The sequence below is a fragment of the Rattus rattus genome, chromosome 11 (genome assembly GCF_011064425.1).
Source record: "Rattus rattus isolate New Zealand chromosome 11, Rrattus_CSIRO_v1, whole genome shotgun sequence".
NCBI classification, from domain to species: domain Eukaryota; kingdom Metazoa; phylum Chordata; class Mammalia; order Rodentia; family Muridae; genus Rattus; species Rattus rattus.
In genome coordinates this window covers 96,703,751-96,719,682 of record NC_046164.1, presented here as the reverse complement: position 1 = coordinate 96,719,682, position 15,932 = coordinate 96,703,751, and the positions used below count along the sequence as shown (strand labels likewise).

The window sequence follows — 15,932 nt, the reverse complement described above, 5'->3', positions numbered from 1 at the left end:
AGGAACTTCAGAGTGGACACTGACTATGCAAAGTTGGAACTTGTGTATAGAAAATTGGCATCATCTTATGACCTAAACTGCAGAGCTTTTTAATACGTATATATTGAACATTTCATCTGCTCTTGAGCATGGTCTGTTCAATTAATTTGCCTATTCATTTTGTTACTGTTTGCTTCCTTTTTAATTTTTGATAGGTTTTATGTTTCTATCCATTGTACTGTAGAAATCTAATATATTCATCTACTGGATAGTCTGTCTCTTAAAGGTTTATAATTATCACTATTTCCCTGGATACTTTAATTGTACATAGTACTATTTGTCAGTTCCTGCTCTTATATCAAGTGTTGCCACCTTGTGTTACTCTGCAGAATTCACTGTTTCCAGTCATACATGAAGGTCTGTGAGTCCTTGTATAGGAAGAGACACTTGGACCCATGTTCATGTTTTTAGGGGACAGTTTTTCCAATACCACTGTTTGAAGAGGCTGTCTCATCTGCAATACATGTTTGTGATATTTTGGTGACATTTACCTGGTCATTGCTATTGGACAGGTTCTGGATCTGTTGCACTTTTGCATTGATCATTAGGAATCACAGTGGGATTGCTCAAGCATTGTAAATTTTCCATTTAGATATTTATGTTTTATGTATATGACTATTTTGCTTGCATCATAGCCATTCTAGACTTGGAGTTATGGGGAGTTGGGAACCACATGTAGATTCTAGTTTCAGAACTTGGATTTTAGCAATAACAGTAGACAGTAGAACTACTGAGTCATCTCTCTATCCCCATATTAACTGTTTTTATGTGAGTAGGAATAATAGAAAGTGCGCTAAAGCCTTCTAATCTTTTTTATGTGGTATTTACACATTTTTCAGTTTACACATAGTTAGTATTTTAAATAAATTTTCCTTTAATTGTTGTAGTATGTTTGTGTGGATTCTTAAACATAAAAATACAGCCTACTCACTCTGTATGTTTTTAGGATGAGCACTTGGTATGGATAATCATACAGTTTTCTGCCTCTGGGAAAGGCTATTTCCTCAACTAATTCTCTACTGAATTGCTTAGTGTTTGACTAGGGTTGAGGCCAAGCGAGCTTTCTCCCTTCCATGGTAGCATGTTTCTTGGTGTTGTCCTTGTTCAGCTCCTGTTTAAACAATCATGTTTGTAGGATTCAGGCATGTAGCGTTTCCGACATTTCTAGGGGACATAATATCAGAGCAATCATCCTGTTCCTCTGGCTCTTAATATCTTCCTCCCCTCCCACCCCATGTCTTGCCCCAAGCCCTCTTTCTCAGTAATCCCTAAGCTTCAGATGCAGGACCTGTGTTGCTTGTGTGTCAGTTGAGACTGAGCATCACAGCTGTGCATTTTGACTGAATATAGTTCTCTGTATTATATATCCATGTGTTCCAAAAGGAACTTTCTCCGATGAGAGGTCAGGAGTACATTTATATATGGGAATTAGGATAATTATGTAGGATGTTATTTGGGATTATGGTGGTTTAGTAAACCACTGGTTGTAGGTTCTCCTCCAAGATCCATGACTTCATAAGCCCAAGGGATAGTGTCTAGGTTTCCAGTACCAGGTGTGATTTCCCTCTTGTTGAGGTCTTAAGGCCAATTAGAAGCTGTTGGTTAAATCCAAGGTATGCACGCCACTCTTGCAGTCTTAGGTTATGGTGCAGTGTTGATCATTGTTGTGATTCATTGGTGTCATGGCAGGGTAGGACTGTTTCTTGGCTCTCTCCTTTGTAAATTTGCATGTTGCCTACTGATCGCATGAGAGTTAGTCCCCAGAGAGGAGGCTTTATGTTCAAATCTATCTTGAGTCTCATGGTCTTGCATCCAGAGTACAGAGCATCTTCAACAAAAGGTACTCACCTTTTGAAACAAGGGAAACAAGGGCAACATCAATAGAATATAAAGTTTTGGATGTCTCTTGAATGGCTGAGATCAACAATTTGAAAGCATTCTTCTCATGCCTGGTATTGGTCATTTTGTTAAAAAGTCTATAGCTCTTGTGTGGAACACTATCAGCCCAGATAGGAAGTTTTCATTTATACTCTAAATGGATATGATATGTCTTGTAGGCACAGACTGATATATCTTGTAAGCATTTTTCATAATTGGATAATAATATGACACCTTATTACTTTTTCAGATAACCTTATTTTACCATCCCTTTTGTGTGTTGGAGGGGGTGTTATATCTACCCCTTCTCTATAATTAAATCTCTGCCCCTATTTTTCCATTTCCTGATTCAAATCATTTGTTCCCTATTAGCGCTGGTCTATTACTCCCCCACGTCCCACCCTGGTCTGTTTTTACTCTTCTGGTTACTGCAGTTACTCCAGGTTATGAACTCATATGTGAAGGTTTGGAGCTAGGAACTTCCTATGAGAGAGAGCATGCAATGCCCGTCTTTCTGCTTTTGGGTTACCTCACTCAATGTGATCCTTTCTTGGTCCACCCATTTTCTTCCACAGCTCATTCATGCTTTGAGTTTTCCTAACAGCTTAATAGTATTCCATAGTGCATGTGTACCACATTTTCACTATCCACTTGCCACCCACAGGTCATTTAGGTTGTTTTGATTCGTAGCTATTGTGAGTTACACGGGTGTAGCCTGTATCTGTGGAGTGGGATGTTGAGTCTTCTGAGCATATGCTGTGTCATGTGCTAGAGTTATTTAACTTGAGGGTTTGTTTATTTAGTTAAGGATTCTCCGTGTTGATATCTACAGTGGCTACATTTTTTCTTCATGGGATTTTATTCCAGTGCTTCTCTTGTTTATGTTGCTGCTGGTTGGGTTCTTTCTAGTGTTCTTCCTTCTCTGTGAGAATTAGAGGTTAGCTGTCTTACCCATGGTTGATTACTTCCCAGTTCTCCTGCACTGTATTCTTATGTTCTTGTGGATAATATATCTATTTTTCCCGTATAAAATTTGCCTCTAATTTATTATGTGCTGGGCTGCTATAGGGACGTGAATTGTGTTGATTTGCGACTATCTTGAAATGCACTTATCTCTCCTTCAATTTAAGGAGACTATTTTCCTGGATGCAACAATATGATTGACAGTGATTTTTTTCCTCCAGCCTTTAAATGTTGTTCTATGTTCTCCTGGCTTTGGGATCATTGACAGAATACCTGGTAGTACTCTAGTGCTTGGATCATTTAATGTGGTTGACATTGTTCATTAATAGATTTCAGTATTGATTTTTGCTTTTCTTTTCTGACCCCTTATGTGAAAGAGCTGCAGGCTAGCTATTCATTATTCCTGAAAGGGAAATTCAAAGAAGAGAAACAGAAAGAAATGGCTGATTCTCCAATAAACATGTCCCAGGTCAGTGGTCATGTCCATTTTTTTTCTAGAAATGTTATATTTTCAGGCATTGCAAACCTTTAATTTTCTGCTTCTGATCATTTGTTTTAAGTTTAATATAAAACACTTTAGAATCAAACGCTGAAAATAACCAGACCCAAAGTCTACACAGTTGAATGAAATTGTATATGGTTACATTAGTCATTGGTAACAAAAACTCTACAGATTCTCATTTGACTTGATACTTTCAATATCCAAAAAAATTAGATGAATTTACACACCGCCAAAATTCAAAAATCCTATGATAGAAGTAGAACTGAAATAGCAGTTACCTTAATATTTTTCATAACTGGATTTCATTACCTGCACTCAGTTCTACCTCAACCCCTCATATTTAACTTTTCATTTTTCTTTTTCTTTTTTTTTTTTTGTCCAGGTCATACTGTGCTCTATATGTGGATTTTCTCCATATAGATATATTATTGGCTAGATTCTGCATATGAGGGAAAATGTAGTTTCTTCTTTCTGACATTGTATGACTTCACTTAATATTACACATTTTAAGAGTAGTTTTTTTTTTCTGCAAATTATTATCACATTTTCCTCATTCACTGAATAGTATTCCGTTTTGCTACTAACTTATTTATTTATTCTCTTTTGGTCCCAATTGCTGCCTCCTACCTACTGTTTCACCCATCATATACTTCCTCTCCTATCCTCCTCCTCTTCTCTTCTGAAAGGGTGGAAGGCCCCCTAGGTTTCCCCCACCTTGATACATCAAGTCTCTGCAGGGTTAGGTGCATCCTTTCCCATTGAAGTGGCCCAGTTAGGGGAACAGGATCCACAGGCAGGCAACAGATTCACAGACAGCACCTGTGCCAATTGTTGGGGACCTGCATCAGAATAGGATGGGCAGCGTCAGTGGGTAGGTCCAGTGTATGCTGTATGGTTGGTGTTCATTCTCTGAGAGCCGCCAAGGGTCCAGGTTAGTTGACTCTGTTTGTCTTCCTATGTAGTTCTTACCCCTCCAGGTCCCTCAGTACTTTCCCCCAACTCATCTGTAAGACCCTTTAGCTCCATCCAATGTTTAGCTGTGACTCAGAGGGCAGCCATGTCTCCTGTCTGCAACATTACAGAGTATTATTAATAGTGTCGGGGATTGGTGCTTACTCATGAGATGGATCTCAAGTTGGGCCAGTTATTGGTTGGCCATTCCCTCAGTCTCTGCTCCATCTTTGTCCCTGCTTTAAGTGCTTCTTGGCCATTTGAGATTCCTCTGTTGAGAATTGTCTTTATATCTGTACCCCATTTTTAAATTGTGTTATTTGGGTTGTTTGTTTGTATTTGAGCTGTATATTATATATATATATATATATATATATATATATATATATATATATATATATATATTTGGATACTAGCCTTCTGTTGGGTGTAGGGTTGGTGAAGATCCTTTCCCAATCTGTAGGCTGAATTTTTATCCTGTTGACAGTGATCTTTGCCTTCTCAGCTTCATGAAGCTTTTCACTTAGTGAGGTCCCTTTATTAATTTGTTGATCGTAGTTCCTGAACCATTGGAGTTCTGTTGAGGAAATTATCTCCTGTAACAATGAATTCAAGGCTATTTCCCACTTTCTCTTTTATTAGATTTAGAGTATCCAGTTTTATGTGGAGGTCTTGGATCCATTTGGACTTGAGTTTTTTGCAAGGTGATACACATGGATCTATTTGCATTCTTCTACTTACAGACATCCCGTTAGAGCAGTTGTCTTATTGCATCTACAAGACGCTTTCTTTTTTCCATTTTGTGGTCAAAAATCAAGTGTCCATAGTCACGGTGTGGGTTTACTTATAGTCCTTTGATTTGATTTGATGTAGTTTTTATTATTATTGCTCTGTAGTACAGCTTGAATCAGGGATGGTGATTCCTACAGAAGTTCTTTATTGCACTGGGTTGTTTTTGCTATACTGGGTGTTTTGGTCTTTCATATAAATTTGTGAAATGTTTTCTCAAGGTCTGTAAAAATCGTGTTGGAATTTTGATGGGAATTGCAGTGAATATGTAGTTGGCCATTTTTACTACATTAATCCTACCAATCCATGACCAAGGGAGATCATTCCACCTTCTCATATTTTCTTGAATTCCTTTCTTTAGAGATTTGAAGTTCTTGTCATACACTTCCTTGGTTAGAGTTACACCAAATGATTTTATATTATTTCTGATTGTTGTGAGGGTTGTTGTTTCCCTAGTTTCTTTCTCAGCTCATTTATTCCTTGTATAAAGGAGGGCTATTGATTTATTTGAGTTAATTGTATCCATCCAGCCACTTTCTTCAAGGTGTTTATCAGCTGTAGGAGTTTCTCCATATGTTTTTTGGCTCACTTATGTGTGACCTATCTTATCATGTGTGACTAGGGATACTTTGACTTCTTCCTTTCCAATTTGTATCACCTTGATCTCCTTTAATTGTCAAAGACTCTCCCAAACTCAGAAATAGAAAATTTAACAGCTTCAGGAAGTCCCAGAGACTGGCAAAATTCAGTAGAGCCTTCCTGCCTCAAGCATACATAATTGGTAAGGACTGTTGACACGGTCAGACTAGATGAGGTTTACAGAAGGTGCTCAGACTGGCCATGAAACAGACACCAGTCAGGCTGCCTGGGCCTGAGAACACCAGGCAAGCTCCTGGAGGAGGTACTGTGTGTCTTTGAAGACATACTTCCTAACTCGGGTGACCTGCATGGAACTGTAGTGATACCCAAGTCTCCATCTTCATTAGCTATGACTCTCACAGGGCGGCAGCTGTCTTTGAATCCTTCCTGCGTCTATCAGAAGCCCCTCACCCACATTCTTGTAATCACCCTGATAAAACTCACTAGTCCACAGGGCTTTACAAATGACCCAGGGGTTAAGAACACTGTGTGCTCCTTTGAAGATTCACTTTGTTTTCCCAGCATCCTCACATGGGCACTCAATCTCGAATCTTAACTTTAGGGCCTGCAATGCCCCTTTCTGGCCTCTGTGAGGATGAGGGAGACATATATAAAGAAAGAAATAAATGCAGACAACACGAGTAAAAAAGAAACCACACTAGTTCATGACGTTTGACTTTCTTGGTTCCCCAACATTGATTTGTCAGTGTTTCCTTATCTGTGATAAGTAGATGTTTGTCCTTGTTTTCACAGGAATAGTGTCACACATCAGTGCTATAATTGGATCACACAGAAGTTTTCCTCCTTTCATTTTTTCATTTATTTTTAGGGGAACGTCTAGACAGATTTCAAAAGTTGATTCTCTAATTTTTAATATCATAGCAATGTAGGACCTTTCTCCATAGTTATGGCAACATTAGTTATCATTCATATTCCTGAAGATTGATATTGTCGCTAGGGTAGCATGGAAGTTAAGGAGCCCTAATCTTTGTTTTCCTGAGTATCACATAACTCCTGTTTGTTCGGTTTGATTTTGGTGTGGCTTTGTTTTTGTCGTGTGTTCACTTGCTTTGCTTGACATTTTTAATTTTGAGTTTGTTATATAGTTAGAACATATCTCCTGCCTCTTTCTTCCACATCTTCCCAAATACCCTCCTGTTCTCTTTCAACTTCATGACTGCTGCTTTTTTTCATTAAATGTTACTGCATACATATATGTCTGTAGTGGACTTATAGTAGAATCATTGCATCTATGGTGCATATCAGGATGAAGAATTGTTTTCTAGCAGTACTTAGATCTTGAGCAGTGCTTCTGGTATCATAAAAGCTACTCCTCAGGCAGGAGTTTGCTTTATTTTGAGAGAGTGAATTGCCACCTGTCTAGACTTTCTATCATGTCCAGACTGGCTTTGAACTCATATTTCCCCCTTGCTTCTGTCTCCAGAGAGCTCAGTTTGAAGGATTGCATGACCTCGCCCAAAATAACTTTTTGTTATTATGTCTTTGTTTGTAGAAGCAGGGTATTACTGTGGAACCTTGGCTGATCAGAAACTCAGTATTCCAGGCTGGCCTTCAACTCACAAAGATCTGCCTGACTCTGCCTGCCGAGTGTAGGGATTAAAGCTGTGAGTCACCACCAATCATCTTGTAATGTCCTGACTGTTGCCCAAATGAGTTAAAAAATGGAGCATATGTCTACTAATATTAAAGACTTCTATTACCCTAAATTGGAAGGCTAATTGAAATACATGAGGTTCCAGATGCATATAACACACCAAATATAAACAACGTGAAATAAATAATATGAACAGAACTTCAAGTAGGAATGTAACTTAAGCAATTATAAAATGCAACCCAGAAAACAACCCCATGACCAGATTAACAGTAATGTATTACAACTTCTAAGAACAAACAGCAAAGCTACATTTAATACTTCTTCACACAAAAAAGCAAGACTTCCTGACTCTATTATCTGACATTAAAGCAGATAAGCGTGGTGGCACATGCCTTTAAAGAGGCAGAGTAGGCTGATCGCAGTGATTTCAAACCTAGCATGTCTCAAAAAACCAGAGTGAGTGAGTGAGCAGCAAGAGAGAGAGAGAGAGAGAGAGAGAGAGAGAGAGAGAGAGAGAGAGAGATCCCACCAGATGCTGGTTGATGTAGTCATTAGAAAAATATTTGAGGGACTGGGGAGATGACACTGCAGTTAAGAGCGCTGAGTTCAATTCCCAGCAACCACATGTTGGCTCATAATGACGTGTAATGGGATCTCATGCCCTCTTGTGGGGTCTCTGGAGACACCAACAGTGTACTTACATGCATAAAATAACTAAATCTTTAAAAAACAAACGAACCAGTATTTGAGTTGAAAATAGTGGCACATGCCTTCAAACACAAGTTTCCACAGAAAAGCCCTGTCTTGAATGAATGAGTGAATGGCCCTCTCAAGCTTCTATTATTAGTTATTTAATACTGACATACATATGTGTATAACATATGTATAGAGACACTGTGTGTGTGTGTGTGCATGCATCTGTATCAGCACATCTAATTCTGCTCAGTCACACCTCCTACCTCTCTCTGACTATACTGGTCTACAGTTCCAGCAGTCACTCTACTGTGTTCATATCTATTCCTACTGCTTATGGTCCACTGAGATCAACCAGATCCGTCTGTGAGACTGTGGGTTTGGAGTTATGTGCTGGAGCCTGAGTGCTCAGCACAGGATGACAACTAAAGCAGTGATTCTTCCACAATATATCCATCGCCAACGTCTGAGAGGTAAAGTGAGCTGCTCCCTCTCCTAGACCGACTATGATCTTGAGTGAGGACAGTGCAGGCAAGGACAGTTGCTCTTCATTACTGATTACAATAGTTATACGGAGTCTAGAGAATGTCGTGTCTTAGCCTTTCCTCCTTTTCCCCTTATTTCCTAATCACCTCTTCTCCTTCAGTGTTCCCAGAGATGCATGGTGTAGCCGACTTTTTAAGACCTTACTTATTTTCTGCATCTGGGGCAGCCAAGAGTCTCAGCATTTACCACTCCATTAGAAGAAAGTAATAAAGGAAGAGAGAGAGAGAGAAGGAGAGGGAGGGTGGGAGGGAGCAAGGAAGGAAGGAAGGAAGGAAAGAAGGAAGGAAGGAAGGAAGGAAGGAAGGAAGGAAGGAAGGAAGGAAGGAATTGTCTCAGTTTTTGCATGAGTCACAGAACAGTAACTTGTTTCTGAGTTAGTTAACTGACAAGACCGTCCTCTAGTGGTGAAAGCAGTACAGCGTAGGGTGAATTCAGCCCTGGGCTGTTAGCTGTGAGCCTTGAGACTTGCCTCCCCTCCCGCTTCTATTGTTTGTGTTTTTCAATAATATTTTTAGTATATATATACCTTTTTATTTGTCAGTTGAAAGACATTTACAGGGGTTGGGGATTTAGCGCAGCGGTAGAGCGCTTGCCTAGAAAGCAAAAGGCCCTGGGTTCGGTCCCCAGCTCCGAAAAAAAAGAAAAGAAAAAAAAAAAAAAAAAGAAAGAAAGACATTTACATTGTTTTTATTTGGTACCTATTATGAATATAGCAGCAATGGACAATGTTGAGCGCGTATCTGTGTAGTCGGATGTTGAGCCCTTTGAACATCTGCCAAGCAGTAGAAGATCTGGGTTACATGCTAGATTTATTTAACTTCTGGCTTTGTATATTTAATTGAAAATCCTTTATATTGATTTCTAGAATGGCCACTTTTTTGTTCATAGTGTTTTTATTCCCTTTGGTTTTTTAATGTTGCTGGTTAGATTCCTTGTAGTATTCTTCTTTCTTTACTGTGAGAAAGAGTGGTTTGCACTTTTGAGCTTGGATGATTACTTCCCTGTTCTCCTGTATTCATCTATTCTTCACATGAAATGCATTATTTCCCATATACTCATAAATAATTTCTCTAATTCTCCTGTGTATGCTTTGCCTCTAATTTATTATGTGCTATGCTGCTTTAGTAAACTGAATTGTGTTAGTTCATGACTGTCTTCAAATGCACTTCTGTCCCCCTCAATTTTGAGAGAGTGTTTCTCTGAGTGCAATAATATGGTTGCTGGTGATTTTTCTCTCTAATGTTTTTCCATTCTCCCCTGGCTTTAAGATCACTGACCAGACACCTGGTAGCATTCTGTTGCTTGGGCCTTTTCATGTGTTTTCACATTGTTCTTTAACAGCATTCAGAATTAATTTTACTTTTTCTGTTTGTCCTCTAATATTAAAGGGTCACTAGCCAACTATTCATTCTTCTTCAAAGAGAAAAATCAAAGAGAAACGGAAAGAAATGGCTGATTCTCCAGGCAACATGTCCAAGGTCAGTAGTCATGTCCAGTCTATTTCTAAAAAGTTGGATACATTCCAAGCCTTTAATTATCTGCTCCTGATAACTTTTTAAATTTTATTTAGGAATTGTTGCAAATAGACAAACCAAAATCACCAACTTCAATTCAGCAGGCCTAGAGAGCAGACGACACAATGCATTTTTATGCAGTTATAGTATTCATTAGGAACACAAGCTCCAGAGTGTCAGATGTGATTTTATTTCTTCACTATTGAACATAATAGTCTGGTGCAGTAATCCAATCCCAGACCCCCAAAAACCTGTGACAGAATTAGAACGAAGGAAAGCAATTTGCTTTGTATCCTTTTTTATAACAGGTGGTCATTACCTTCATGGCCGGCATATGTGGCTAAACTGTGCCATGAAACTGAAGTTCTTGAGTGTAGGCTGAGATTGTAGTCTACTTGTATGTATTTCTCTTTGGTGATTAATATCATGTTGGTGGTGATGTGTCTACATGTTTGTTGGCAGCTCATATCTCTTTATCTCAGGAGAATCAAACACTTTTAAGAAGCTCAGTGGTAAGTTTCTATAGTGGAGAGAACAGTATTCTTACTTTTTTTCTTTTTTTTTCATTCCACACAACATCCCACTGTGCAGAACACTTGTGCTTGGCCTCATTGTGTAGAAATATATAGAATGTATCCATACAAATGTCTTATGAGCATTGATTGATAGAAGCACATAAACTGTTAGTTACATTTGATACAAAAAGATACTCTCATGGTGGTTTTGCTCTAGTCACTTTCTCTTTGAATGTCAGCTATCCAAACCTACCCTGCAAATATATATATATATATATATATATATATATATATATATATTAAATATAATATATATATTTGATTTGTATATGTAACACTTAAAATTATCAATATGTAGTGTTATTACAAACTTACTACTGTGTAAAAAAAAAACATAATTCTTTGCCTGAAAAGGAATCATGAGTTCTGCTTTCCATACCTACTCCTTTGCTATTTAATGGTGTGGCATTGCGTCTAGCATTTAAAACTCATATCTGAGCCTGTTAGAATAGATTCTGTAAGGTCCTTGTACAGACAAGGTTGATTTAGTATATGGATTTTAGGATCATCTTCAGGCAGGGCATCTGAAAGCACATGTCCTCATCATGAAGTGTCCTTCCGAGACAGGAACACTGTGATCCTATGGCACATGAACTCAGAATACGTAACAAGTAGATAACCATGTCCATAATTTAAATGTGTGTCTTGTTTCTTGGATACTTCTTGTAAAACTATTGTGTCATCCTCTTTTTGTAGAGTTCACACATTTGTTACAGAATGTGACTATACTGGAAATCATTTTTTGATGATTTTTAAACTTTTTTAATTTTTTGATGATGTTCAATAACAATGGTCTTCATTCATCTACATCCTGTCTCCGTATATCCAGGAGAGCATTCTACCCTGTAGCACATAGTCACAGTGTAACTTTTCTTTTCAGCGTCTGTTGACATTCCGAGATGTGGCTGTGGACTTCTCCCAGGAGGAGTGGGAATGCCTGGACTCTGCTCAGAGGACTTTGTATATTGAAGTGATGGTCGAGAATTATACCAACCTGGTGTCTGTAGGTAAGAACATTTCTCTTCTACAGTTCCTAACTCTGACTTTGTAAGTACTGACTTTATAGCTTGTAAATTCTCTATTAAGCTGTCATGGAAGAAACAGAAGTCTAGGTAGTGAAAAAGAAATTTTCTGAGAGGTCCCCTTGCTCATGCAGGCAGAAGATAGCCAGAGTGCACCACTATTGTGAGTAAGTATGTGCTGGAGAAAGTGAAGACAAAGGGAAGCATAGTGTTTGTGTACTGTGAATAGATCTAGAACAGGAGATCTGACTGCAGCGACGTGACACCTGAGGCCATGGTGATATCCAGGCCATACTACCACCACCAAAGGCCTTGTCTTGATTTGTGGCCCATGTTGTCACTATAGACCATATGGATTTTCATGGTCTGGGCTGCTGCCTGAGGCCATGTTGACATCCTAGGGACAGCTTAAGTGGGCCCTGTCTCTCACCAGCCAGCACATAGTGGTCCACCTAGACTTTCACATGGGAGAGCTTGCCCTGCTCCATGCCTAGGCGGCAGAGGAGGGCTGGGCACATGGTGTGTGTGTGTAGAAGAGCTGAAGGGCTGACCACCTCAGTTACTACCCAGCAAAAGTCCCACAGCTTTGATGAGATATGTATTAGAAATCACTGAACCACGAAAGAACACTTTCTCTGTAACTGTATGGATCCCCACTAAAACAGCCTGTAAGCTGCCAAGTCATACAGTTACAGTCAAGAAAATGTGTCAACTACTGGGACCTCCATTCTTAATAGTTGCAGGTTGCATTATCTTAAAAATGAACTTACAGAGACAGTCATTTATCACATGTGTAATCTGGGAACAAAACCTATTAATCTGAATTGTATTCATTTTCAGAGAATTATTCTATACGTGATACTGTCCATCGACCTCTGAGGACTGAAAAGGTGTCTTGTCAGTCTAATAAGCATGGTGAAATATTTCATGGTTCCTCCAACTGTGTACTTTATAAAAGAAGTGACGCTACAGAAACCTCTAATAACTACAGATGCTGTAAGGACAGGGATGCCTCTGTTGACTCATCAAACCCAGATCAACATAAAAGCACGCACACTGGAGAAGAACCTTGTGAACCTAAAGACTGTGAGAAATCTTCTAGTTTGTGTTCCAACATTGCTCAAGATCAGAGAACAAACACTGCAAACACGGAGCAGAGACAAGAAAAACCTGATGACCATTTCAGTTCTACACACAGTCTCATACAACAAATAATCTACATTAGAGAGAAACGACACCAGTGTGCGCAGTGCAAGAAGTCCTTCCGTACCTCCGCAAACCTCACTATACATCAGAGAATTCATACTGGAGAGAAACCCTACAAGTGCAACTTTTGTGACAAATCCTTTGCCCAGTGTACAACTCTTAAAACGCACCAACGCCTTCACACTGGAGAGAAGCCTTACAAATGCAAAGAATGTGGCAAGTCATTTCCTCAGTTGTCAGGACTTAAAAGCCATCAGAAAATGCATACTGGAGAGAAGCCTTACAAATGTAAGGAATGTGACAGATTCTTTGCCCACTGTTCCAGTTTCAGGAGACATCAGAAAACCCATAGTGCTAAGAATAAGCAACATTATACTGACCCAAATTGTGGTAAAGACTTGCATCAGCTTTCAGACTTTAAAAGCCATCACAGCCTCCATACTGGAGAGAAGCCTTACAGATGCAGTGACTGTGATAGATCCTTTACCCACTATGAATTATTTAGAATTCATCAGAAAACTCATTGTTCAGAAATAGATTATGAATGCAAGAAATGTGGTCAGTCCTTTACTGAATTATCAGAACTTAAAAGGCATTACATAATCCATGCTGGTACAAAAGATTACAAATGTAGAGAATGTGATAAGTCCTTTACCCAGTACTCAACTCTTCAACGCCATCTGGCAATTCATATTGGAGAAAGACATTACAAATGTAAGGAATGTGACAAAGCCTTTCTTCATAACTCACATCTTAGAAGACATCAGAGTGTTCATACTGGAGAGAAGCCTTATAGATGTAAGGAATGTGACAAATCTTTTACTAGAAGCTCAATTCTTAAACAACATCAGAAAATTCATACTAAAGAGCAGCCTTACAAATGTGTGGAATGTGACAAATCCTTTTCCCAGCCCACACATCTAAGAACACATCTGAGAGTTCATACTAAAGAAAAACCTTATAGGTGTACTGTATGTGACAAATCCTTTACTACGAGTGCAACTCTTAGAATACATCATAGAGTTCATACTGGGGAAAGACCATACAAATGTACGGAGTGCAACAAATCTTTTCGTGAAGGGACAACTCTTAGAGCACATAAGAAAATTCATACTGGGGAGAAACCTTACAAATGTAAGGAATGTGACAAATCCTTTATCAGGTATGCACATCTTCAAAGACATCAGAGAGTTCATACAGGAGAGAAACCTTACAAATGTATGGAATGTGACAAATCTTTTACTGAGTGCTTTCTTCTTAGAAACCATCAGAGAATTCATACTGGAGAGAAACCTTACAAATGCCAAAACTGTGACATATCATTTTTGTGTATTTCGAATCTTAGACAACATCAGAAAACTCATACTGAAGAAAAACATCCTGTTGTAAATAATGTGATATAACATTTATCTGGTGTTCCCTGCTTACAGATCACAAGGAGATAAGTAGTAGACCCACAAAGATAACAAGCTTGTGAAATCCTTTAATAAAGATTGAAATCTTTAGAAATGTAACAAAATTTATATTAAAATAAAATTCGGTAAATGTCACTGCAGGGAAAACTTCTTTTCCCTATTTCTATATGTATGAGTGCCTGGCCTGCAAGTATGTGTGTGTGCTATGCATATGCCTGGTGCAGATAGAAGCTATAAAAGAGCATCAGATTCTCTGACATTGGCAGAAAAGACAGTTGTGCATAGCTATCTGTATGTTGGAATTGAACTCCAATTCTCAATAGCAACCAGTGCTCTTAATCACTGACCCTTCTTTCTAATACTGGGGAAAAGCTATAACAAAAACATTTATCTGACTAACATCCAAGTATTCATAATAATGAGACAAAATGGTTCATGCCTTTAATCCCAGTGCTCAGAACCCAGAGACAAGAAGATTACTGTGAGTTTTGGGCCATCTTTGTCTACATAGTGAGTTTCAAGACTGCCATGGCTACATAGATCCTGTCTCAACAACAACAACAAAAACCATAATAAAAACAACCAAAGAGCATAACATGTAGTAACAAAACAATATGACGTCCAATTGTGCTGTACATCACAGAATTAATCCCTATGAGAAACCATGTGAAGGTATACCATGCATTTTCCTCATGGTTTGCTGTTCATTGCACATTAGACACATATCCAACAAATATATTGAATTCGATAAATCCTTTAAAAACTAGTGCTGAAATTGCAAAGATAATAGGCAATTCATCATGAAAAAAGTGATGTGATAAATACCTTTCATTCACCTTCAGAATCTTCATACTAGAGTCTATCCTTACAAATACCAAGAAGGATACAAAGAGTAAAAATTAGGCTGTGCATGTGATGTCACTGGTGTGTTCACATATATCTTAGAAATCCTCAAAGGCTAAGGATGTGGTGATGCTTGCCTTTCATGCCATAGCTCTGGACACAGAGGTAGGTACAGCTTGTGAGTTTGAGGCCAGTCTTGTCGACAGTACAAATTCCAAATCAGCCAGGGTTAAACAGAAATCCTCAGTCTCAAAAAAAAAAAAAAAAAAAAAAAATTCAACCCTATAGGCATGTGGGAATTCTTTTTGAAGTACTGATGGGGAAGTATTTGCTCTACACTCTAAATAATATACCTGCCATTTATAGCCATTAGACCCTTATGGAGTTTATGGAGACTCTAGACCTCCCCACCAGCCTTTTTGAAATGGTAATTGCTCCAGTCTTACATAGTTGCTCTTTCTTCATACTTTCTCAATAATTATGGGTCTCTGCATTACCTACCTCCTCCTGCAAGAGGAGACTTTTCACCATGCTACAGAGTTGTACAAACTGATCATTATAAATAGTGACTGTCTATGGAGACTACATGTAGAAGCCAGGATGCTAGAAATGTACCTGTGGTGGAGAGAGTCAGAAAGAGAGAACAGATATTAGAATATAGGTGATATGAAAATAGTGGTAATGCTGGGTGCATGATTCAAACACATAGTGGAGTGATGGTGAAGAAAGGGAGATGCTAAAA

At 38.6% G+C, this 15,932-nt stretch overlaps 1 protein-coding gene across 1 annotated transcript; it reads left to right on the top strand.

Annotated features, from left to right (window-relative positions):
- The first annotated feature begins 3,236 nt into the window (after nt 1-3,236).
- On the top strand, nt 3,237-14,482 carry LOC116912190 (zinc finger protein 54-like). The gene is made up of 4 exons (XM_032916125.1): nt 3,237-3,349; nt 10,004-10,093; nt 11,585-11,711; nt 12,567-14,482. The coding sequence occupies exons 2-4, from the start codon at nt 10,064-10,066 to the stop codon at nt 14,333-14,335; spliced, it is 1,926 nt and encodes a 641-aa protein (XP_032772016.1). The 5' UTR covers nt 3,237-3,349; nt 10,004-10,063; the 3' UTR covers nt 14,336-14,482.
- Nucleotides 14,483-15,932: the final 1,450 nt, after the last annotated feature.

Bases quoted from the DNA above. Each gene is read 5' to 3' on its own strand.
- LOC116912190 (XM_032916125.1), top strand. From the start codon at position 10,064: ATGGCTGATTCTCCAGGCAACATGTCCAAG. The intron at 10,094-11,584 runs GTCAGTAGTCAT...TTTTCTTTTCAG, and splicing joins CTCCAGGCAACATGTCCAAG to CGTCTGTTGACATTCCGAGA. The intron at 11,712-12,566 runs GTAAGAACATTT...ATTCATTTTCAG, and splicing joins TACCAACCTGGTGTCTGTAG to AGAATTATTCTATACGTGAT.